Genomic DNA, 25,077 nt, shown 5'->3' on the forward strand with positions numbered 1-25,077 from the left:
AGAATTAACTGTGGTGATGTTTTAAACTGGTACAATACTGTAGTTGTAGAAAATCAAGCTAAACTTAGGTCTTTACTTGCATCTGTTCCTGTGGGTATTGTTATGAGTTTGTGCATTAGCTATTTGTCGGTCTAAGGGTTGGTATTTGTGAATTTACTTAACAAACTGATTGTGGCTTGTGTTTTAAAGGGTACGGTACTCAGTATGGTTTCTTTATGTGCAAAGACCAAGAGCCCAATTAACCTTCTGTGAGTCACTGCTGCCACGTTTAAATCAATTACCCTATAAAGCCGATTTTTATTAGTGTGCAGGTCAGTAATTGCACTATCTTGACCTTAAAAAAAAAAAAATCCACGATGCACTGAATCTGCAATAAATGAACCCCCATACAGCGAGGGATTACTGTACAGTACATTTTTTCAGTACACTTCAGTTTTGTTTAACTTAAGAACAGTAAATGTGCTTTTTAGGACTAAAACCTCGGCCTCTATTATTTTTTTTACTATTTTAATGTTGGCCCTTATTTATTGGTATTTGGAGAGCTAAATATTTTTTTAGGTGGTGCTAAGACATTGAAAACCAATGTCTTAAAAGTATAGTGAGGTGCCATTGAGTTTTGTGTGCGACGACAAATCCTAAACCTTGTTTGTGAGTTTTTGTGTGGTGACTTTTGAAGCCCTACACTAATATTGTATGAACAATATATGAAGGTTAATGTATGGCTGCCGCATAGGCATGTTGGTTCGTTGGTCTGCTACAGCACGCTGGCACATCTGTTCATGTCTATGTGGCCAACTATTTTGAAGTGATTACACTGACATTAACCACTAACCGTTCGTTGACTTAATTAAAGAGACGGTACAATTCAAGAAATATGCATACTGTAAATAGTATTTTTTTGACAAAAGTAGAATGATTTACGGACTTATTTTTTGATGTCAATCACAAACAATATTACATTTGTGATTGAGTGATAAGGCTGTGGATGGAGAACTTCCGCCTAAAACAGATTTCGGCTTTACGCTGCAGAGCACAGCAGAAGCAGAAGTTTTCAGCTTATAAAGCAAGTCTTTTGTCATACACCACGAATAGAAGCACATTGATCCTTCCGTGCGTTCACACACCGAAAATAATACGTAATTAGATGTAAGTTCTCTATGAAAATTTTGGACCTAACCTGAATTGTTCGTAAACTGGGTCATTAACTCGACGTTCCACTGTACTTGTTCACAGCACTGCTAGAGGACCATGAATTGTTCTATTAGTCATTTCAAACTGCTCTAATTGCTCTAAAGGACTCTGCATCTTTTTGCACAATTGTCCCTCCCCCCAAAAATAAATAAATAAATACAAATTTAAATTTGTACCGGCATTACCACATTACTGGTAAGGTTTTGTTGCTCAGTGACTGTTTTTTTATGTCTTTATGTATCAAACGTATTCTCTGTCAATATACTGTCTGTTGTCGTACTAGAGCGGCTCCAACTACTGGAGACACATTCTTTTTGTGTTTTTGACATACTTGGCAAATAAAGATGATTCTGATTCTGATGTAAACTTTGATAGATTAGATAGATAAAATAGAGACTGTCTATTCATCCACAAGGGAAATTCACTTGGTACATGGCTTTACCAGAGGACCCTGTGGCTGTAAACCTGGGATACCAGGTCGGACTCCAAGTAGACCCGGCGGGCCAGGTGGACCCTGTGGATACCCTCCATCTGGTCCACGGCGGCGCTCATCCCAGTGGTGCTGTTCTTCCTCCATACGTCTCCAGTACATGTCCTCTTCATATCGCCTGAAAATAAGTGGCAATTCAACTTTTGTCTTTGTCTTGTACAGCCTTTCCAAAAGTAATGACTCAAAACACATACATACATACATATACATATATATATATATATAAATATATATATATATATATATACATATCTATATATACATATATTAGACTTTACACCGATTTTATCGGGCTGATCGGTATCGGCCGATAGTTAGCATTTGATGCTGATCGGCTTTAATGTCATAATTCGCCAATCCGATCAATAACGTCATTGATTGGCTCCGCAAAAGACATTTACTCCGCGTCGTCATCGTGCAGTATAGGCGAATCCAAAAGCTAGTTTATTTTTAGCCTTGTCTCGTTCGTGTCTTTTGACGTAGTACTGTAAATATCTGACGGCCAATAAAGTTATTTAAAAAAAAAAAAACAGACAACACGTAATGATCAGACTCCAAGACAAATTTGCTCTTTCACGATTGCACTGTCAGACTACTGCAATAAAATCTTGTATTCCGATACCACCGCATCCCGTTTTTTACGATCACTGGGGTTTATCTTGTCAACTTAAATGCGACCGGATACACTCGTTACCTGTTGACGATCATAGTTCAAACTTTTAAAATAGGCTGTTATAAATATTTTTGGGGGGTGTCAATTACATGCTTTTTAAAATTGTTTTATTATTATTTATTTATTGCTATTTGCGGCAGGACGATACATTTCCCCCGACAACAGCAGGGGTTTACTGCATCCAACCTTTTGCATAAATAATTGTGTATCTACATTTAGATACATTAAACTACTTATTGCATATTCCATCTTCTTGCCATCTCTGAAGCAATCTCAACAACCATACCGCATTTCAATTCTCCAACGTTCCTCTTCATCCCGTCTTCTCCAGTATTCCTCTTTCTGCATCTGCTTTCTCATTTTTTCTTCTTGAATCTTCCTTGCTCTGATGCTGGGCTTTACCTCCACCTGCAGATCTGGGTTCACCTTTTTCTGCATTTTAGAACAACAACAAAAAGTGTGGAATTAGCATTGTTAATGTTCATATTAAGTGTTTGGTCGGCCAATCTTGAATGCGTCTTACCATAATTGCAGCAACTATCAGCGGCCGTTGCTACAAGAACCTTTATCTAAATTTTTTATGTCAAAAATACTAAAATGGACTTCATATTAAAGAGTAGGAAAATGTTAATTCATTAGTTTCCATGAGGAAATTTTGTAGAATCCCTCACCTAAATATACTGTACAAGATGCGTGTGGTGGCATTAGGAAATTTGGTAACACTAGTTGAAGAAGGGTGTGGAATCGCTGAAGCCAAAAGTATGTAAATTACGGTCCCAAAATTTTAACATTATATAGAAAAGATATGACCTATTTTTTACCCATTTTAATGAGATCAATGCGCATATGCTTGTATCTTGGATGTAAACATGATGGTTTAAACAGTTCAGTCATTTACAACTCTTTTTACGAGAAAGAATCGGATGTTCTGTAGCAAACTGTACCCAGTAGGCCTGTACAACAGGGGACTGGGTCATCCTGTGTCAGATATTGGTTAAAACAGGTGGAAAAACGTATCCAAGTGAGATAATCTCAGGTCCTGAGTGTTGGAAAGAAAATAGATTTTCCGCCAGACGTTTGAGAATGAAGAAGCCTTAAGAAAAAAGCAAAGAAACGAACCTTGTATTGGAGGCGATGTCTACGTCCTTTTAGATGCATCTCCTTTGCATTTGGATCATTGAAACTACATTCACAGAGCTTGCAATGGAAGCGGATGACTTTGCCTTCATCATTTCGGACCTAGAAATCAGTTTAACATATTCAAGTTGAACTTTTCATGGCATCTTTTCTTTCCCTATTAACTTGGGCTCAACTGGCCAAGCACAGTTCCACCAAAACTGACCTCTTCGACATAGTCGTGGCCAACAGGCTGAACGTCACTCTGTAGTGCAGCCAGGGCCGATGTGGAAAGAGATTCAGAAACCTCTGTTTTGACATCTAGAGCACCCGAGGAGGACATTGCAGTCTTGGGGGCCTCGCCTTTGCACTCATCAGTCTTCGCTGTGGTTTGTAATTTATTTCCACCTGCAATCATAACATCAATGTCATTTCTAAGTCATACACCACTAACAGTTCAAACGACAAATCTTGCGCACATTAGCCGAAATAAACAGATCACTCAACTTTCATTGCAATAATTAGAATTAAATGGCTTCGACTGTACTAATAATAGTGCTAAATTCTGTGTGTTCTTGCGTTGGAAAATAAATGGTTGGATTACAGTGTCTGCTATGTGCATGCAATAATTGTTTTTTTCATCTTAAAGAAACACAGCCAATATTTATTCTATAAAATGCAGCTACTGTACGGAACTACAATGAGCAAAAGTAATTACGGATGATTTTGTTGTATTTAAAAAACAAATCAGATGTATTTCATTCAACAAGCAAAATGTAACGTTTTTAATATTTTGAAACCCAAAAAATTGAAATGCATGGCCTTAGATGATCACATTGTGCAAAGTATTCACAGCGCTTCACTTTATCGTATTGATTTTACAGCATTACTCAATGGATAACGTTTTTCCTCAAGATTCGATACACTAGACACCATAACAACCTAAAAAAAGTTAAAACATTTTTGTATTCAAAATAACAATATGGACATGTCACGGATAATTTGCTTTCTTATGCAAGAGTGTAACTGCAAATGTAGACATTAGCTAACTTTAGCTTTGGGATCTTTTCATGCAAATAATTCCAGGGCTAGCGCACAGAGATTTCGAGGTGACTCCACACTGCATGCACATACTCTTGGCTCATTCCGTGTGTGCCGGACCGTGGAGAGTGATCCGTATGGATCACGGATCAAAGATGTTCTGTTGCACCACTACGATGGTGGATTTGATTGGGCGACATTATCTGTTCCTTTTCACAATAAAGAGGTTGCTGATCAACCACTGCTCACCCGTTTCATCGTCTATGCAGATGCTACACTACTCGTATAGTCACTGTTTTCTCCCTTATAAGAGGGAATTTTGTGAATTCGCTAATTGACAACTGACGTAAGGATTTTGGCTGTTCATCAGCTAGCATTAGTGTCTTTTCAGATGCTTTTGTTATATTTGAGGATAGACCTATTTTGCAAGTGACCTTGCGATCGATCCTATTTTCAGTACGATGAGCTCTTGTCTCATATTGATCTTTTGATGTTAAACCCAAATGTTTTTGGTCTACACAAAATAAAGGAATTGGCCTCATTCATCCAGTGGAGTGCTTGTACAATATATTTATCATAAAAGTTGGTCATAAAAACATTTGATTCATTTTACATAAAAGAGATTTCAAGTACTATTACAAAATTTGAATGTGAACCAAATATAGCTCTAAAATCTATGGCTGCAGACAACTATGAATACATAGCACCCTTAGGTTTTCTCCAGTGCAATACAATAATGCATTATTTTGTACTGCAACTTGTTGCCAACCAACCTTGCAAAAAGGCGATGAGCTTCTCACTGATATATGCACTCACCAACAAAATTGATCTTGGGTGTGTTGACTTTCTTCCCAGGTGTGGTAGAGTTGGCAGCAGACAAATTACTCACTAATTGGTTCTTGGCACCAATTACGCTACTGCTGACCAGGTTGACAGGTTTTAGGTAGGTAGCACTGGATGAAGATGCTGCCACACCGAGAGAGCTGCTGCTAGAGGTTGAAGTGATGGTTTTGCTTGGGGCAGATGTGCTTGAGGACGATGTCTGAGTCACCATGCTGGGCTCAGTCGAGGGAATGGGCTTTCCGAGTTTGGTATGAAGCTTCAAAACCTGTATGAAATAAATATTAGCTCAGAAACATTCGTTTCAGCAAGTCAATATCCAACATCAAATCAGCTCGTTCAGCCAGCAGCTTCAGTAAAGCCAATTAGTTCTATAATAACCATGACCCATGTCGCAATCTTAAACACTGTTACAAACACAACACTTAATATTGTGACCTATGTTCGATGCACACAAAAAATCTGTTGGATATAATGATCCTGGAGGTGGGGCTCGAAGGAGAGCGCCTGGTGGCCGGCCGGGCACAGATCGAAAGGGTAACGTGGGTGCCCCTTCCCATGGGCTCACCAACTGTGGGAGGGGCCATTGGGGTCGGGTGCAGTGCGAGCTGGGCGGTGGCCGAAGGCGATCCCCGGCTACAGAAGCTGGCTCTTGGGACATGGAATGTCACCTCTCTGGCAAGAAAGGAGCCCGAGCTGGTGTGTGAGGTCGAGATGTTCCAACTACATATAGTCGGACCGGCCTCCACACACAGCTTGGGCTATGGTACCAGTCCTCTCCAGAGGGGTTGGACTCTGGAGTTGCCCACAGTGAGAGGCGCCGAGCAGGTGTACTTATTGCCCCCCGGCTCGGCGCCTGTACGTTGGGGTTCATCCCGGCGGACGAGAGGGTAGCCTCCCTCCGCCTTCGGGTGGGGGGACGGGTCCTGACTGTTGTTTGTGCCTATGCACCAAACAGCAGTTCAGCGTACCCACCCTTTTTGGAGTCCTTGGAGGGGGTGCTGGAGAGTGCACCCCCTGGGGACTCCATCGTTCTGCTGGGGGGCTTCAATGCTCACGTGGGCAATGACAGTTAGACCTGCAAGGGCGTGATTGGGAGGAACGCCCCCCCCCCCCCCCCCCGGTGTTGTTATTGGACTTCTGTGCTCATCACAGATTGGCCATAACGAACATCATGTTCAAGCATAACGGTGTCCACACGTGCCCTTGGCACCAGGACACCCTAGGTCGCAGTTCAATGTTCGACTTTGTGGTCGTGTCATTGGAATTGCGGCCGCATGTCTTGGACACTCGGGTGGAGAGGGGCGGAGCTGTCAACTGATCACCACCTGGTGGTGAGCTGGCTCCGATGGTGGGGCAGAATCCCCTGTCAGAAGGAGTTTCAACTCCACCCTCTGACAGAACTTTGCTCATGTTCCGGGCGAGGCGGGGGACATGGAGTCTGAGTGGACCATGTTCCGCGCATCCATTGCTGAGGCGGCCGACCGGAGCTGTGGCCATATGATGGTCGGTGCCTGTCGTGGCAATCCCCGAACCCATTGGTGGAAACCAATGGTGAGGGATGCAGTCAAGCTGAAAAAGGTGTCCTATCGGGCCTTTTTGGCCTGTGGGACTCCTGAGGCAGCTGATGGGTACCGGCTGGCCAAGCGGAATGCAGCTTTGGTGGTCGCTGAAGCAAAAACTCTGGTATGGGAGGAGTTCGGTGAGGCCATGGAGAAAGACTTCCGGATGGCTTAGAGGAAATTCTGGTCCACCATCCGGCGTCTCAGGAGGGGGAAGCAGTGCAACATTACCATCAACACTGTGTATAGTGGGGATGGGGCGCTGCTGACCTCGACTCGGGACGTTGTGAGTCACTGGGGAGAATACTTCAAAGACCTCCTCAATTCCACCGATACGCCTTCCCATGAGGAAGCAGAGTCTGGGTTCTCTGAGGCGGGCTCAGCAGCAGAGTGTGAAGCGGCTGGGATGAGAATCAGCACCTTCAAATCTGAGACCGTGGTCCTCAGTCGGAAAAGGGTGGCGTGCCTTCTTCATGTCGGGGATGAGATCCTGCCCTAAGTGGAGGAATTCAAGTATCTTGGGGTCTTGTTCACGAGTGAGGGAAGAATCGAACGGGAGATCGACAGGCGGATCGGTGCAGCGTCTGCAGTGATGCGGACTTTGTATCGATCCGTTGTGGTGAAGAAGGAGCTAAGCCGAAAGGCGAAGCTCTCAATTTACCGGTCGATCTACGTTCCTACCGTCACCTATGGTGAGGAGCAGTGGGTCATGACCGAAAGAACAAGATCCCGGATACAAGCGGCCAAAATGAGTTTCCTTCGGAGGGTGTCCGGGCTCTCCCTTAGAGATAGGGTCACAAGGTCGGTCATCCGGGAGGATCTCAGAGTAGAGTCGCTGCTCCTCCATATCAAGAGGAGCCAGATGAGGTGGCTGGGGCATCTGATTCGGACGCCTCCCCGGTGAGGTGTTCCGGGCTCGTCCCACCGGGAGGAGACCCCGAGGACGACCCAGGACACGCTGGAGAGACGACGTCTTACGGCTGGCCTGGGAACGCCTCAGGATCCCACCGGAAGAGCTGGATGAAGTGGCTGGGGAGAGGGAAGTCTGGGCGTCCCTGCTAAAGCTACTGCCCCCGCGACCCGACCTTGGCTAAGTGGTAGAAAATGGATGGATAGATGGATGGATATAATGATAATTATTATTTTGGTAATGCAATGCAACGATCCAATCATTCCCATACCTTCTGATGCTTGGCTCCCCGAATATGGGCAGCATAAGCATCTGCACCGGTGCATGAAACATCACAAAGCTCACAGCGGAGTTGGTTCTGAGAACTTCGGGCCAATAACCCACCACCACTACCACTGCTGCTGGTACTGTTCTGCGAAACCTTCAGTGCTGCTTCCTTCTTCTTGTGCTTCTGGCCTTCCAGGTGCTCCTTATAAGTCTGTAACATTCATAGAAAAACAAGCGATAGAGCTTTACTTCAGGCACCACTTTTGTCATTTTGCCGCATGATCGAACAGAAGTGTTTCGCTTTAAAGAAGAAATTCAATTATCACCATTTAAAACAGTCCCCAGTGTCCTAATAAAAAAATCTCTTACATGTTTTGGTCATAATAACCCAGAATAAAAAATTACAGCGTACAATTTTGTGACCCTCCAGCACAAAACTGATCAGAAGTTGTACGCCCATATTTTGATAGAGCTCATAAAACATTGACTATGTGAAAAAGATCGATTTTCAGATGTGATTAAAACACCAGAAAAATTAATAAAGATCACTTCCCAACTAGAATTGATCTGAATTTCTTACCTGAATGTCTCTCTCTCGGAAACCACAAAACAACGTTTTTATTGCGAGGATACAGCAAAATGAGAAAAGTCCGAAAATGATGAGAAATCAACGACAATCGGGTGCTGCTGCATCCAAAACAAGGACAACCATGTCTGGTATCAACAGAAAGCTTGAGGTTCTCCGGAGCCGCGGATTTAATTAAAATGTATGTCATTACACATATGCACCACCAGGAGGCCGTAATACAGTCCCTTGTGTGATAAAATATCCTTGTTGCTAGGCTAACGCTGAAATGCTGCTCGTGATCTTTAAATGGAGATATCTCCATCAAATGTTAGCCAATTACCACAATCTATACATCATTACATCATACATCATGTATCAAAACATGACCATACAACTTCCAATCGGTTTCGTGCTAAGAGGGTCAAATTTACAACGCTCTTGATACAAACGAATGACTCACAACAGCCCTCTAAACTAGGTGAGAATGACACTGCGTTACAATGATGATCAGGGGCTCACCTGTTTTGGGGCCCAAACCACTTGTAGTGGTTGCACTTCATCACCAAGCCTCCTAACTACACATGCAGCAAGTATATCAATTTGAATTTATAGTGTGCAACTGTGCTAGAGCTGCACGATATATTGTTTGAGCATCGCCATTGCGCTTTACGTGTGGACAACCGTCACATACCAGGGTCTACTGTGATGTTGGTGTACTGTAATATACAGTGAATTAACTGTAATATTAAAAGTGACCAGCAGAGGAAATTGTTTGGACATACTAATAAGATTAGCACCCATGTTGCGGTAAACAACACACAGAGCAGCCCAGAGTGTTGTATACTTATATCCTTGTATGATAACTATGAATGTAACTACTGTAGGTCGGCACGCCGCAGCTGCGTGAGTGTGCGAGGTGCATTCAGGGACACTGTGTAAATGGGAGCGAATGTGTTCTTTTGTAATACAGTACATGTAGAAATGGATTACGAGGAAAATTATTATTAGGTGTATTGTAATATACAGTGAATAAACTAATATTAAAAGTGACCAGCAGACAAATTGGGAGGAATGACCCCCCAATCGGATCGTCTCAGGAGGGGGAAGCAGTATTTATTTATTGGCCATTTCTGAATTTGAAGTTAGTTCATTCTGTTTTGTGACATAATTTAACAGTGCTACGATTCACGTAAATGGCCTATTTTGAATTGAAAACGATGAATTTTGCCAAAATGATTTGCATGTATGAGACCTACAATTCTGCAATCGATACAGCGGCTGAAATAAGTATTTAACGTGATAATTTTTCGAAGTAAATATATTTCCAAAGGCACTATTGACCTGAAAATTTCACCAGATGAACAGACAATCCAAGTAATCAATACATACAAAGAAAGAACAAAGAAGCTCAGAAATTAAGTTGTGTGTAATAATGTGAAATAACGCGGGGGGAAAATATTGAACATGAAGAAAGGGAGTTGCAAAAAGGCATGGAAAGCCAGGACAACACCTAAAATCTATCAATAATCAAATGGCAATCCAGCCCCTTGTCAGTGCAAATGAATATCAGATCTCGTGATGGGTAAGAGCAAGACCATCTCAAACTAATTGTTGCAAAACGATGACATTGGTTACAAGCGCATAGCTAAGCTTCTGAATGTTCCACTGAGCACGGTTGGGGCCATAATACGTAAGTGGAAAGCCAATCATACCAACATAAATTTGCCTCGATCAGGTGCTCCTCGCAAGATTTCTGACAGAGGAGTGCAAAGAGTTGTCCAAGGAAACTCTCAATTGGTTTCAAAGAAAAAAAATAAAGCTGCTAGAATGGCCCAGCCATTCACCTGACTTGAATCCAATCGAAAATCTACAGAAAGAAGTGAAACTCAAGGTCCATAAAAGAAGCCCACGGAACCTTCAAGATTTGAAGACTGCTTGTGTGGAGGAATGGGCCAAAATCACAACAGAGCAATGCATACGACTAGTTTCTCCATACAGGAGGTGTCGTAAAGCTGTCGTTACGAACAAAGGCTTTTGTACAAAGTATTAAATAAATACCAGTTGGTGTTCAATACTTTTCCCCTGTGTCATTTCACATTATTACACACAACTTAATTTCTGAGCTTCGTCTACTTTCTTTGTATGTATGGATTACTTGGGTTGTTCCCAATATCTGGTGAAATTTTCATGTCAATAGCACCTTTGGAAATGTATTGAATGAGAAAAATGGTGACGAGTTAAATACTTATTTTAGCGCCTGTATATCGGGCTAAGGTTGCTATTTGTGAATTTATTTCACGAAACTCTGACTGTGGCTTGTGTTTTAAATAGTGCCATTCCGGTCATGCCACATTAAAATCAATTAAAGTCAATAAAGCTATCCGAGAGTTAGATGACGAGGAGTTAAGTCTTGGCTTCCCTGCTTAAGCTGGTGCCCCAGGGACCTGGCCTTTGATAAGCGTGGGTGGATGGCGGGATGGTATCAGAGATCCACTGCACTACACTGATCTTTTCCAGAAAATCTGCAATGCACTAAATGCGCAATAAGTGAACTGCGATATATAACAAGGGATTACTGTATGCATAGGCAGTTTAATAATTTAATGTTTGAACTCACCTGAGGACCAGCACAGCTGATCTTGCAGACGTCACAATAGTGTATTTGGGGGGGTTTTGGTGGCTGCTTGGGTCGGAGCTGCTTACTCTGAAAAGGAGGTTTCTTTGTGAAAGTGTTCCCGGCCCATGCTGCAGTTGCAGCCACAGCTGCCACCGCCTGCTTCTGGTGCTGCTGCTGTTGCTGGTAGTAATTTGAGGCTGCTGAATAGACTGCTGCTTCATATCCTGAATATGAAGTTCCTAGGGGGAAAAAAAAAAGTTGTATTACCATCATTCCATAATTTCATTTGTAGTCGGGCTACGAACGAATCAGTGGTGACTCAGTGGTGCGCTGAAAAAAAATGGACGCCGAGCCAGAATACGGTAATTCAAATCATAAGGAATCAAAGAATAACATATTATTCTGTGTTCCTGCGTTTCTGACTTGACTTGAATTTTTGGACACAAGCAAATAAATCGCTGTTAGTAGGCAGTATCCAATTTATAATGTACATTTTTTAAAAAATGACACTTAAATTCGTGAACAAACAATTTATGAATGGACATTTTTGTTATTGTGAGCGTAGCATGATTATGCTGCAACAATAATAGCGTTTTGGAGGTATACGAATGTGGACATTGGATGGGCATAGAAGTGCACAGTAATATATGATTTTTTTTCTTGCACAAACACCTGTGGGAAAACGTACAGAAACGATTAAAGCCCATCGAGAAGGACTCGGCCAGCAAGAAAAAGTGTTTTTTCGGTACGCTTGCGTTGGCCTCTTGTACCGTGAACCCTTTGCATTACCGTGAGTCTTATAGCAGTACCCTGAGCTTTCTCGCTATGTGGCAAAATTATCGTACCGTGAGATTAATACAGTGATAAAACCAAACCGTGAGATATAGATGTTGTTACATCCCGAAAATACACTGTATTGCCAAAAGTATTCGCTCACCTGCCTTGACTCACATCTGAACTTTAGTGACATCCCATTTCAAATCCATAGGTTTCAATATGATGTCGGTCCACCCTTTGCAGCTATAACAGCTTCAACTCTTCTGGGAAGGCTGTCCACAAGGTTTAGGAGTGCGTTTGTGGGAATTTTTGACCAGTCTTCCAGAAGCGCATTTTTGAGGTCACACACTGATGTTGGACGAAAAGGCCTGGCTCTCAGTCGCCGCTCTAATTCATCCAAAAGGTATTCTATCGGGTTGAGGTCAGGACTCTGTGCAGGCCAGTCAAGTTCATCCACACCAGACTCTGTCATCCATGTCTTTATGGACCTTGCTTTGGGCACTGGTGCACAGTCATGTTGGAAAAGAATGGGGCACATCCCCAAACTGTTCCAACAAAGTTGGGAGCAATGAGTGGTTCAAAAGCTCTTGGTATGCGGAATCCTTTCACTGCAACTAGGGAGCCAAGATTTTGGAGAGGGGGATGGGAGAACATCTCCTCTCCACTAAAACGGACCAATCACGAGAGATGATCCCCGTGGCGCAGAGGGGCCGCGCGGCCCAATGAGTCGGTCATCTGATGCAATGCAGGCGCTGTTGGCCGCGCTGGAGGAAAAGAGGCCTTTACTGTGAGGGGTTGAATATCAGTTTTGTGAAAATACGCAATTCGCAACACTGAGGTCAAAACCACAATTTCGTTGCACTCACGGTGTTAACAGTTTTGTTTGAAATGTTTGTTTCAAATGCTGTCAAGTGATCAATGCAAATGTATTTATATAGAACTATTTAAACAAAAGTGTAACACCAAGAGCTTTACGGAAATTAAAATGAGAAAAACATTAAAAGGTATTTGAGACTGAAGACAAGACAATCTGACTGACGTGTGTTCAATCTATGGACGAAAGCGATTTGGTGTGAGTGACTGTGAGGTCTGCTGATTACTGTTGTGTTGGTGTGTGTATCTATGCGTGTGGTGTTTGAGAGACGAATTGTGGAATCTTGGCCAAGTGTTTGGTGAAAGTGCATTGTTTGATTGATTACAGGAAGATCTGTTGTCCGCTGTGGATACTGTACAAGGTACTTTTATTGTCAATTCTACAATATGCGTAGCACATACAGAGGCTTGAAATTATGGTACTTAAGGGCCCCCGGTGGTACAAAGAGTATAAATAATAAACATCAGTATAAAGAAGCTACATAAAACTATGGTATAAGTCTGAGTACCAAGACATTTACAAATTAGAAGGCAGTGTGGGGAGGTGTCCGTGTGTGTGTGCGGGGAGGTTCAGAGTTCAGAGGACAAGAGAGGTAGAGGAGGCAGAGCGGGCAGAGAGTTCAGGCTCCTGACATCCTGATGAATAAAACTGTCTTTAAGTCACCTGGTCCTGGCACGCACTCCTCCCTGATGGCAGCAGACTGAAGAGGCTGTGAGATGGATGGGTGACATCCCCTACTATGAGGACTGCTTGGTGGGTGAGGTGGGTGCTTTAAATAACCTGTAGGGAGGAGAGCAAGGGTCCAGTTTCCCTAATTATGTGATTGATTCTTGCGGCAGGATGCGATGCAGCCTCCGTACCACACAGTGATGCAGCTGGTAAGGATGCTCTTTATGGTCCCTCTGTAGAACGAGCACATGATGGGAGTTGGGGCTCTTTTCAGCTTGTGCAGGAAGTAGAGACGCTGGTGAGCTTTATAGGCCAGTGATGAGATGTTGCTGGTCCAGGAGAGGTCTTCAGGGACGTGCACTCCCAGGAACTTGGTGCTGCACACTCTCTCCACCGTTGATGTTCAGGGGAGCATGCTGGGAGTGCACTCTCCTGAAGTCCACAACAATCTCCTTGGTTTTGTCCACGTTCAGGGAGAGATTGATTTCCACGCACCACCCGGCCAGGTGGCTCACCTCACTCCTGTAGTCTGTCTTGTCCCCGTTGCTCCCACAGTTGTGTTGTCAGCAAATTTGATGAAGAGGTTGGAGCTGTGTATCGGTGTGAAGTCATAAGTCAACTGGGTGAAGAGGTGGGGGCTCAACACACATCCTTGAGGAGCCCCCGTGTTCAGGGTGATGGTGCTGGATGCTCTATGAACAGCATTCTAACATGACTCCTTAGAGTCCAGGTGTGTGAGGGCAGCGTGGAGGGCGGTAGAGATAGCATCATCGGTTGACAGGTTGGACCCATATACAAACTGGAAGAGGTCCAAGGAGGTGCGGAGGGAGGGCCTTAATGTGACTAGCCGCTTGAAGCACTTCATCAGGATGGGAGCGAGCGCTACCCGACGGTAGTCATTGAAGCAGGAGGACGACGACTTCTTTGGGACTGGGATGACAGTGGTGGCTTTGAAGCACGTAGTGACAACAGCCTGACTCAAAGAGGTGTTGAAGATGTCCATGAAGACATCTGTGAGTTCACCTGCACAGTCCCTCAGAACACAACCAGGTATGTTATCTGGGCCTTGGGCTTTCCGTGCGTTGATCCTGCCGAGGGATCTTCTCACGCTGTCCCGGGTCAGTGTAGGCACCTGGTCAGCAGGAGGGGATGGAGACTGCAGGTGTGCTGTTCTGTGCCTCAAAGTGAGCAAAGAAGCTGTTTAGCTCATTCAGCAGGGAGGTGGAGCTGTCACAGGTCTGTGGTGTAAAGGTCTGAGTACCTCGCCACAGACTCCTGGTGTCACTGAAGCGGTGGGCGATCCTCCTCGAGTACTCCCTCTTGGCCTCCATGACGCCAAGGGACAGATTGGGCTTAGCTCTCCTCATCAGGCCCTCCTCATCCCCAGATCTAAAAACAGCGTCGCCTTCAGTAGTCTGTAGACCTCTGCTGTCAGCCATGGGTTCTGATTAGCACGAACAGTGATGGACTTAGTGGTGGTGACATCATCCATGCACTTGCTAATGTAGGCGGTAACAGTCTCTGTGTACACCTGAAGGTCAGTGATGGAGTTATAGGTGGCAGCCTGCTTGAACATGGCCCAGTCTATGGTGGCAAAACAGTATTGAAGTGCCTCGAGAGACCTTTCTGGCCATACTCGTACCCGTTTCCTAACCGGTAGGGTGACTTTAACCAGTGGTCTGTAAACTGGCATTAGCATTACAATGAGGTTTCTGAGGCACGGAGGTGGGGAAGGGTCTTGTAGGCTCCTTTCATGGGGGTAAAAACATTGTCCAGAGTGTTATTTCCCCATGTTGGAAAGTTAATGATGAGTAAAGTTTTGTAAACGCAGTCTTGAGGTCAGGATGGTTGAAATCCCCAGCCAGGATGAGGAAAGCATCTGGGTGGGCTGTCTGCTGCTCACTGATGTGATGGTATAGTTCACTCAGTACCTCACTCCTGTTGTTGTTATTGGAGCTGGGAGGAATGTAAACAGCCACAAGCAGTATTGCAGTAAATTCCCTCGGTAAATAAATGGCCGGCACGTCAGAACCATAAACTTCTGTAGTGGTGAGGAGTGATGACTGAACAAGACAGCGTCCGGGCACTAGCCAACGATGTAAACACAGAGCCCACCGCCGCGGGTCTTACCTCCCTCGACGAGAGCTCTGTCCGCTCGGTATCATGCTTGCCAGTCGAGCTGAATGGGACTGTACAAAACGCTGCTGTTAAGCTATGTTTACATAAACACAAAAACACAGCACTCTCTCAGTGTTAGGGGTAGAGCGGCGTAGTCGAATGTAATCCAGCTTGTTGTCCAGAGAGCGTACGTTGGCTAACACGATGGTGGGAATTGCCGGCTTGTGTGGTTTAGCCGCTAGCCTTACTCAGATAACTCCACACTTGGTCCACTTCTGCTTCCTCCTTCCACTGTGGGCGCGATGCAGGAGTGGGGGCCGGAGTTGTTGTAGGCACCCGGAGCAGACCGCAGTCACGGAGCTCCTCGGTTTATAACTCCATAAAAGTCGTTCTGTCTGTGTTGAGCAGAAACCTACGACTGTATCTGCGCCTTGGGACATGTAGACTTGACGAAGACGGGCTAAAACAATGACATATAAGACGAAAGACACGAAAACACCATTCGGTCAGGACAGAGAGAAGCCACTACGTGCGCAGGCGCCGCCATTACGGAAAGACGTGACGGACTGCATGGATCTGTGTGTGTGTGTTATTACTTATGTAATACGTTGTGAGCTGCTGCTGCAGGGGAAAATAAACTATGGGAAAATGTTTTTTAGATCATTGGTGATTGATTGGTATGATGCTGTGATATTGTAGCGCAAGAGTTTTGTTTTGTTTTTATGAAGTGGTAGGAGCCTACTGATAACAGACAGTTTCCATTCGGAGGAGGAATGAGAAAAGGAGGCTGCTCAAAATCCTAGAATAGTGCAACTCAATGTTCAGGCAAAATAATCATGATTAAGTTATTAGATTGTAATAATTATCAGGGTGCAGTCAAAGTTAAATATAGTACAATTTTAACAATTTCAACAAACAGATATTTAATCCTTAAAAGGAATGTTAATGCTGCAAACTGCATTTCATTACGACATTCTGAGAAGGTCTTCAGATTTTCTATTTATTTTTTATTTTTTTCTAAAACAAGGCACTCAGTTAAATATAGGCAATATTTTTTTCCCTCCTCTTTTTCTCCTTCCTCTCCAAGTCATGACTGTGCAGCTGTGTGTGTTGTGTTGTCTGTTCTAACCAAATCACGACACATTTCTCTGGCGGAACAAACTTCAGTGCGATTAGCAGGATCTAAGCCTTTTTGTTTATCTGTCGGCGCACGACTTATTGGGCACCTTTTTTGTTTGAATCTGTCAACGAACACGGATTTTTCACAACACGCCTATGTGCTTTGCATTGCATCCTTCTTTCGAATTAAACTTCATGCGCAATGTTCTTTTACGCTTTCTTGACATTTCCCAAGTCAAATCCCACCTATTGCGCTACCAGCAAATGTGATATATATATAGGGTTAAGCAGGAACTGTCCGCCGATTCAAACTGAACCTAAACTGCCCATATTTCCCAAAACTGGGCTGATCGTGTCATGTGGAGATTTTGACCTCAAGGTCAACCGACTGAGTACATGGTGTGCAAGCTGTTAATTACACTTTTGTTTTGAGCCAAGTTCTGTCCAATATTAACCACTTTTTGGTTGTCGAGAATGTTTTTTTTTTTTGTATTTTGTATTTTGCTTAAGTGAGCATGGGTGGGATCATGTGTCACTTTATCAAAAGGAGGGGTGATGTCTGGAGTGTTTTTTTTGTTGTTGTTGCCTTTATTGGTTTATTTTGTCAATTCACAGTGGTAGTAGTATGCCATAGCAAGTTGCAATGCTTCTGCATTCCTCCCAACGCAGCCTTTCGGTCACATGGGCCAGTCAGTCAATCAGTATATTTCTTGTGATGTACACAAATGGTCACATGGGTTACACTACCAATCGGGTGCGTTTACACTCAAATGAGGAAGTGAAGCGCACGAGCAACCTGGCAAAGTGGCGTGGCTTTGTTTCGCCAGCCAAAACTAAATTTTAAAGGCTCCTTATTTTATACTGAGACAAGATCACGACAATAGAGGCGCTTTTAATTTTGCGATATCACAATATCATGAATATTGTTACATCCCTAGTGTATTAAGGATAAACAGTACAAGGGACAAAATGCCACTCTGAGCAGAGTTGCTACCATCTGCAAGCAGATACCTTGTTTTGATGTGACATAACAAACACCCACTATTAACGATTGTATGTTGACCACAGGCAAACCACCACCATACTTCGCAGAGATGGACACATACCAGAGTAGGTGACAGCATTTGTGCTGTAAGTGGGACTCTGGGAATATGATGGGACCACAGAAGCTGCAGCAGCCACAGGCTGGACCGTGGAGGTCACAGGGTAGATGGAAAAAGAGGATGTAGCAGGACTGGGTGCAGCTGGCTTTATCACAGTCACTTGACGAGTCTGCTGGGTCTGGGTGTATGATGTTACCCCCTGACTATACCCTGGTTTGGGGGCTGGTGAACAAAAAAGGAGATATTCATAGGTCTGATTATAATGACAACTGAAAAACTATGCACATTGTAGTCATTAGGCCCGGGGAAAAGCATTACAACTTTGGGTTACCAGCTTACAATTTTTCAAGGAGAGTGGAAAAAAAATAAATAAATAAATAAAATCACAGCTAAGTATTTAAATTTCTCAGAAAACTATTTAAATTATAACTTACAGTACTTTTTCTCAATACTCTCAAATTCTTACATTTTTTGCAGTGTCTACAGTCACCATGCGACTGAGTGCAATAACTCGGAGCTTGCCATCATTCCGGGAGGCTTGACGAAGAAACTCCAACCGCTGGACATCGGTATAAACAGGGCGTTCAAAGTGAAGTTGCGAGCGGCATGGGAGCCATGGATGACAGATGGCGAACACAGCTTTACTAAGACTAGGAGGCAGCGCCGGGCGAGTTACGCCACAATTTGTGAATGGATTGAGGATGCTCGGGCTAACGTGTCTGCTTGCACTGTTGTTCGAGCTTTCGTAAAAGCCGGCATCATTTCCGAGGAGCCGCACGGCAACGAGACTGACTCCGACAATGACGAGAGGGAACCCGGCGTGTTTGTTGGAGAACTCGCCCAGCTGTTCATTTCGGATACAGAAGATGAGGACTTTGATCGATTTGTGGATGACGATTGATCAAAAAAATAACGTGAATACATTGTTAAATACTTCAATAAAGTACAACCGAACTCAGTTGTGCTCCCGCTGCCTCTTTAAAAACATTGTTTTAGCCTGCCTGCATGCTACCGTATGTGTTAAGCTACCGCATGTTTTACCATGCCTGCGCCCAATAATACGGTGCGCCTTATGTGTGTGTTAAGTACAGAAATAGACCCCGTAACCGAGACTGCGCCTTTTAATACGGTAATAGTAATACGTGATTTAACAAGGGTGGGTAATTACTTTTTCACACAGGCCAAGTCACTTTTTTTTTTTCCCCCTTAATAAATCAAATCACCATTTAAAACCAGCATTTTAAGTTGAGTTATATTTGTCTGATATTTACATTTGTTTGATGATCTTAAAAATTAAACTAGGGAAACTGCAAAAGAATTTGGGAAGTGCGCCAATACTTTTTCACAGCACTGTAAGTTCCTTGTGTATATTACGCTTTTGAGTAAAATACGCACCCTCAAAGTTGACCACCAAAATCAAGTCAAGTCTACCCATGACTTTCTATCCATTGAGATTTGACATACAATGTTAATGGTCATCCTCTTTTAATTACCGGTAGATGTCCTGATGAACTCTGAACAGTTTTATTATGAATACGAAGGCTTACATACTCTTAAATAACATGTTTAATACTGTGACGCACCCTAGTGTTTAGTTTTGACACTGCAGCGTTAGCCATCACAGCCTCATTATTTAAACATACGAGGGGTGATTGAAAAGTTTGTGGCCTATGGTACAAATATTTTTTGAATGACAAATTGAAACATCCATCCATCCATCCATTTTCTTCCGCTTGTCCGAGGTCAGGTCGCGGGGGCAGTAGCTTTAACATGGACGCCCAATACTTATATAAAGTAGTATATGCACAAATTGCGCATTATAAACGAGAAATTACAGTAATTATTCAGAAACCGATTCGTTATACCTGTTTGATAGTAGGAATCGGCGACAGTAGGTTGCGGCTGAGCAGCAGCCGCAACCACTGCAGTGGCAGTTGGCTGCTGGTAGTACTGCTTGCTGTCATATCCTACACCAGAAGCTGTGGACCGGACATAGGAGTAGGAGTCCTGAAAATACAACACATTTTTTCAGTCATATTCTTGCTTTTCTAGTTCCTTTAACATCAATACAAATGTCCACACAATGCGGTGCATTCTCACCAGAAATATTAAGCCTGAACACCAGAAATGATGGGCCATATCTTAATATTAACATTGAGGCAGCTGTTCTATTTTCTAAAAGTCAAGTTTCAAAACATCCAAAACATCAAGACATGTTGCAACTTATTGTGTTGGTGATTTTGTTTGTCTTTTAGTTTTTATTCTAGGATTTGATTTGGTTCAGGGATGTCCCGATCACATTTTTTTGCACCCGAGTCCGAGTCTTTGATTTTAAGTATCTGCCGGTACCGAATCCCAATCCGATACATAAAATAATAAATAAAAATAATATTTTACAAAAATTAAAGGAAATAAATAACTTTGGTTAAATTAATTAAACAGGAAAACATTTGTTTGCCTTTTGTCACCGATTCTGTTCATAACTTTTATGGACAGAATTTCTAGGCGCAGCCGAGGCGTAGAGGGGGTCCGGTTTGGTGCCCTGAGTATTGCATCTCTGCTTTTTCCAGATGATGTGGTTCTGTTGGGTTCATCAAGCCGTGACCTCCAACTCTCACTGGAGCAGTTCGCAACTGATGAGAATCAGCACCTACAAATCTGAGACCGTGGTCCTCAGTCAGAAAAGGGTGGCGTACCCTCTCCGGATCGGGGATGAGATCCTGCCCCAAGTGGAGGAGTTTAAGTATCTTGGGGTCTTGTACACGAGTGAGGGAAGAATGGAACGGGAGATCGACAGGCGGATTGGTGCAGCGTCTGCAGTGATGCGGACTTTGTATCGATCCGTTGTGGTGAAGAAGGAGCTAAGCCGAAAGGCGAAGCGCTCAATTTACCGGTCAATCTACGTTCCTACCCTCACCTATGGTCACGAGCTGTGGGTCGTGACCTAAAGAACGAGATCCAGAATACAAGCGGCCGAAATGAGTTTCCTCCGCAGGGTGTCCGGGCTCTCCCTTAGAGATAGGGTGAGAAGCTCGGTCATCCGGGAGGATCTCAGAGTAGAGCCGCTGCTCCTCCACATCGAGGAGGAGCCAGATGAGGTGGCTGGGGCATCTGATTCGGATGCTTCCCGGACGCCTCCCTGGTGAGGTGTTCCGGGCACGTCTCACCAAGAGGAGACCCGGGGACGACCCAGGACACGCTGGAGAGACTAGATCCTTCGGCTGGCCTGGGAACGCCTCGGGATCCCCCCGGAAGAGCTGGATGAAGTGGATGGGGAGAGGGAAGTCTGGGCGTCTCTGCTAAAGCTACTGCCCCGGCGACCCGACCTCGGATAAACGGTAGAAAATGGATGGATGGATGGATGCATCATGTGTGTCTTGTATTTAAATATACAATGTGTGTAATTCGCTGTTGCGCCTTTAGTTTTACATTAAACTACACCTCGGGTGTCAAATAGTTTAAAGCACGATCAGGGAGGGCAGAGACTGTGTGTGTGTGTGTGTGCACGTATCATGCACGCACATACAGCCTGTCTCTCTTTCAGTCACTTATACGATAGCGATACTAAAAATTTGCCCGAAAAGTTACATTTTTTAATATAAAATGAAGCTATTATTGTTCCATTTGGCAAGATCTTTGTACTCCTGGAATATTTGTCAGAAAATGAATACAACCGATCTTTTTCATCCGATCTCGATCAACTGAAAATCACATGATCAACCCCAATTTCCGATCACATGCGCAAATCGGGACATGCCTAGTTTGGGTCAATATCATTTCTTTAATAGACCAATTTGGTGTTGATATCACTGCAGTCGGTGGTGAACAAATCTCCCAAAAGTGACGGAAGCAACAAGAGACTGTGACAATACGTGGAAATACGGACAATGCAGTTCTGTTACCCTAATAGAAAGCCCATAAAAGATTTTGCATATTAGAGTACTGCAAGTAATTTGTCCATAGTCTGTGTATTCTTAATTAAAAGGGAGAGTTTGCAGTTTTCAAACTGCTAACAAGATTTGAAAGTAGCCTCTCAAACACTACTGTACTTCTTGTTGATGGTCTTTGCATTCACTCAAAATTTTTTTGGGTTGGGTGAGTTCCATTAGGGTAACGAGGCACAGTATTAGACTATGACTGCTGTTTGTTTACTGGTATTAATTTGACATGGACTAACAAAATACAGACATGTGAACGGAAAACTGCAGTTTTGGTGGTCACCATCCCACAAGTAATGAACAACTGTCACTTGCTGCTGCCAGCTGGGCATCAAAAAATTTCCTTAGTTTACCAAAGACCAAACCGCGGTCTATCCGGGTATGTGTAGTAGCTAAGGATGCACTCCAGTGTGTTTTTAAAAAAAAATAATAATAATAAAATAAAAAAAAGAAGTGTATCCAATTTTGTAGTAACAATAAAAATTAATTTAGCATTAAAAAAAAAAACAAGTATGTGGATTTGGATGACCCCACTCTCAGAGACTTTAAAAATTTCCTTAGTTTACCAAAGACCAAACCGCGGTCTATCCGGGTATGTGTAGTAGCTAAGGATGCACTCCAGTGTGTTTTTAAAAAAAAATAATAATAATAAAATAAAAAAAAGAAGTGTATCCAATTTTGTAGTAACAATAAAAATAAATTTAGCATTAAAAAAAAAAACAAGTATGTGGATTTGGATGACCCCACTCTCAGAGACTACAGCTGCACCGAGACTGGGCTATTTTGAATCTTATTGTACTCCGGCGTAGTTAATGACAACATACATGACCGTAAATTCAAGTGGTGTACCTGGTAGTTCTGTGAGGTGACCGGTGGTGGTGGTGGAGGGACTTCAGGCTGCCGCTGGGTATAGCCATAGTCAGGCTGGTACCCCCCATATGCTGCAGCAGTAGCAGCAGCAGCCACTGCGACGGGCGCGGGCCGAGCAACGGCTACGGTGGCCGCTGTGGGAGCATAGGCCGCTGCCACAGTGTGAGCTGCCACAGGTGCTTGATGAACTGTATAACTGGCCACTGTGGTGGGATGGGTGTATGCAACCCCGGCAGCTGGCTGCTGACTGGCAGGAGAAAAAAGAAAAAAAAGTTTTTCAGGGGATAGCTAAGAATATTTTCCATAGAAAACCGTGAATAGGTGAATTTGTGAATAGCGAAGCGCGGGTAGGCGGTGGCTCACTGTACAAAAGCTACTCAAAAGTCCCCCACAAGTTGCTAGATTGTTTCCCTTATAATGTTTGCCCCTAGTAGGCAGCACTGTACACACAGGTTTCTCATCCCTAAAGAGCTCCTTCAAGCTCAATCCCTATCCCCTACAAATAGTAAGTGGCCCACTAGGGCTGTCCCTATCAAATATTTTTTTAGAATCGATTATAAGCGATACAGAAAATGGATGGCTGGCTAGATTATTCTATCAATTATTCGATTCATCAGATAAAAATGTATTTTGCATCAAAGTTTACTGCTAAATCTTTGTTTATGATTACTGCTTATTACCTCATTATTTTTATTACTGATTACTATTTGGTATTGTTAATTAAAAAAAAAAAAACTAAACCACAATTAAGCAATATTACATAAGTGGTAGTGATGTACTCACAACAGAGTCACAACGTGACAAGATATCCCCAAAATGAAAGTCTGTCAAAAAAGTCTGGTTGGAATGGCCACTTTAACCGCAGTACAACGCATCAAGAATTTTTAAAATCAGCTGATGGGTTCCAGCGAAACTGAGCTTTTTGTGGGGGGGTGCGGGGGCAGCCATTTGGGGAAAATTACGTACTTTGAACTGAACTACTTCCTTTTTTTAGAACAGTGAACTTTGAACTAATTCGCATCAAAAATGAACTTTCCCAACACGGACTGTATTATTAGTAGTTTATTCAAAATAAGTAGTTTATTCAAAATAAGGCATTAGCAAACATTTGCTTTCACTTTGGCAGAAATGTTTTGCCTATTTATTTATTTATTTATTTTTTTACATGTTACAGACCAAACCAAGGGATAGAAATAATAATAAAAAAGGTGTTTTTCTTATCTGCTTGACCAATTAAACGCACAAATAATGGACAGATTACTCGATGAATACAGTCATCGCTAGTCGCAGCCCTAATTGTGCCCAATAGGCAAATGTTAATTGTCACAAGCTGCAGGGGGGGCAAAGAATCTTCGCCGCTCTTCCAGGCTGCACTGGAGTCATTGCTCGGAATGCCTGCTCACATTGGGATACGGTCGACTTCCCCCCCCCCCCCCCGCCCCGCATGAACAATGGCAGAAGTGGAACGCATTCCACAGTGTCGACACATACAATGGGCGAGGACCTCCTCGGTCAGAAGTGCGAGCTGCCTTACCTATACTGTGCGGCAGCGCCATGAGTGAATCCAAAGTAATTGCCGGTAGCCATTTTGGCATCTTCACCAAGCCGGCTGGGCACTGCGGAGGACACATACGGGGTTACGCTAAGCTAACTCTTAGCAGCAAGCTCCAACGACAAAGGGAAAAACGGGGCTTATTATTTGGAAAGTGTACCCGCAGCTTTGTAAATCGCAAACGGCGACGCTTTAACGACACTTACCATAGGTGAAGGATACAACAGGACATATGGGAATCATTGGTTTCGTATGTTCTATCGACGATCGAGGAGGTCAGCGTATTTGTATTACATGTCGGACCCGGAAATGGCGTTTTAGCGCCTGCGCGAAAGCGAAACGCAGACGTCGACGGACGAAGTGTACGCCACGTTCAGGGACGCGTTGAGCTTCTTTCCAGCGCCTTGTTGTCCTCACCAGACTCACTCTTAATTCAAAGTATATTTGTTAAACAGTATACAATCAGTTTGCAAACTGAATAATGTCGCGGAGGTCCACCGTGTGCTTATTCAACGGTAACATTAGCCAACCACGTTGTCCTTGTCCACCCTGTCAGCAAGCTCACATATTTTCCTGTTTGCATGTACTATATTGTCTGCTTGCAGAAATTTAGAAAAGAGTGTGGGAACTTATTTATTTATAACAGCGTAACATCTACCTCAAGTAATGAAACTCATTTCATTTGATTACTTTTCTTAATTTTGAATAAATGCATCAACAGGTATCCTGGATGTTTCCTCTCAAAAGTGGATTAAAACCATAAATCATTATTTTGGAATTAA

General features: G+C 43.5%; 1 protein-coding gene across 2 annotated transcripts in view; it reads right to left on the reverse strand.

Annotated features, from left to right (window-relative positions):
• Window positions 1-24,658, reverse strand: part of zfr (zinc finger RNA binding protein) — a 50,832-nt gene extending 26,174 nt beyond the window's left edge. For both annotated transcript variants that reach the window (XR_009787852.1, XM_061768300.1), the window contains exons 1-12: window positions 24,502-24,658; window positions 24,278-24,359; window positions 22,723-22,990; window positions 19,801-19,942; window positions 17,939-18,157; window positions 11,276-11,514; window positions 8,095-8,301; window positions 5,328-5,619; window positions 3,697-3,878; window positions 3,474-3,593; window positions 2,641-2,786; window positions 1,634-1,799 (exon numbers count right to left, since the gene is read on the reverse strand). Coding sequence is in view for 1 of the 2 variants with exons in the window: in XM_061768300.1 (XP_061624284.1) it covers window positions 1,634-1,799; window positions 2,641-2,786; window positions 3,474-3,593; window positions 3,697-3,878; window positions 5,328-5,619; window positions 8,095-8,301; window positions 11,276-11,514; window positions 17,939-18,157; window positions 19,801-19,942; window positions 22,723-22,990; window positions 24,278-24,359; window positions 24,502-24,538 (2,100 nt within the window). In the remaining variant the exon portion in view is untranslated. The remainder of the gene's footprint in view (window positions 1-1,633; window positions 1,800-2,640; window positions 2,787-3,473; window positions 3,594-3,696; window positions 3,879-5,327; window positions 5,620-8,094; window positions 8,302-11,275; window positions 11,515-17,938; window positions 18,158-19,800; window positions 19,943-22,722; window positions 22,991-24,277; window positions 24,360-24,501) is intronic.
• Between the last annotated feature and the right edge of the window lie 419 nt (window positions 24,659-25,077).

This window comes from Phyllopteryx taeniolatus, chromosome 3, assembly GCF_024500385.1.
Source record: "Phyllopteryx taeniolatus isolate TA_2022b chromosome 3, UOR_Ptae_1.2, whole genome shotgun sequence".
Lineage (NCBI taxonomy): Eukaryota > Metazoa > Chordata > Actinopteri > Syngnathiformes > Syngnathidae > Phyllopteryx > Phyllopteryx taeniolatus.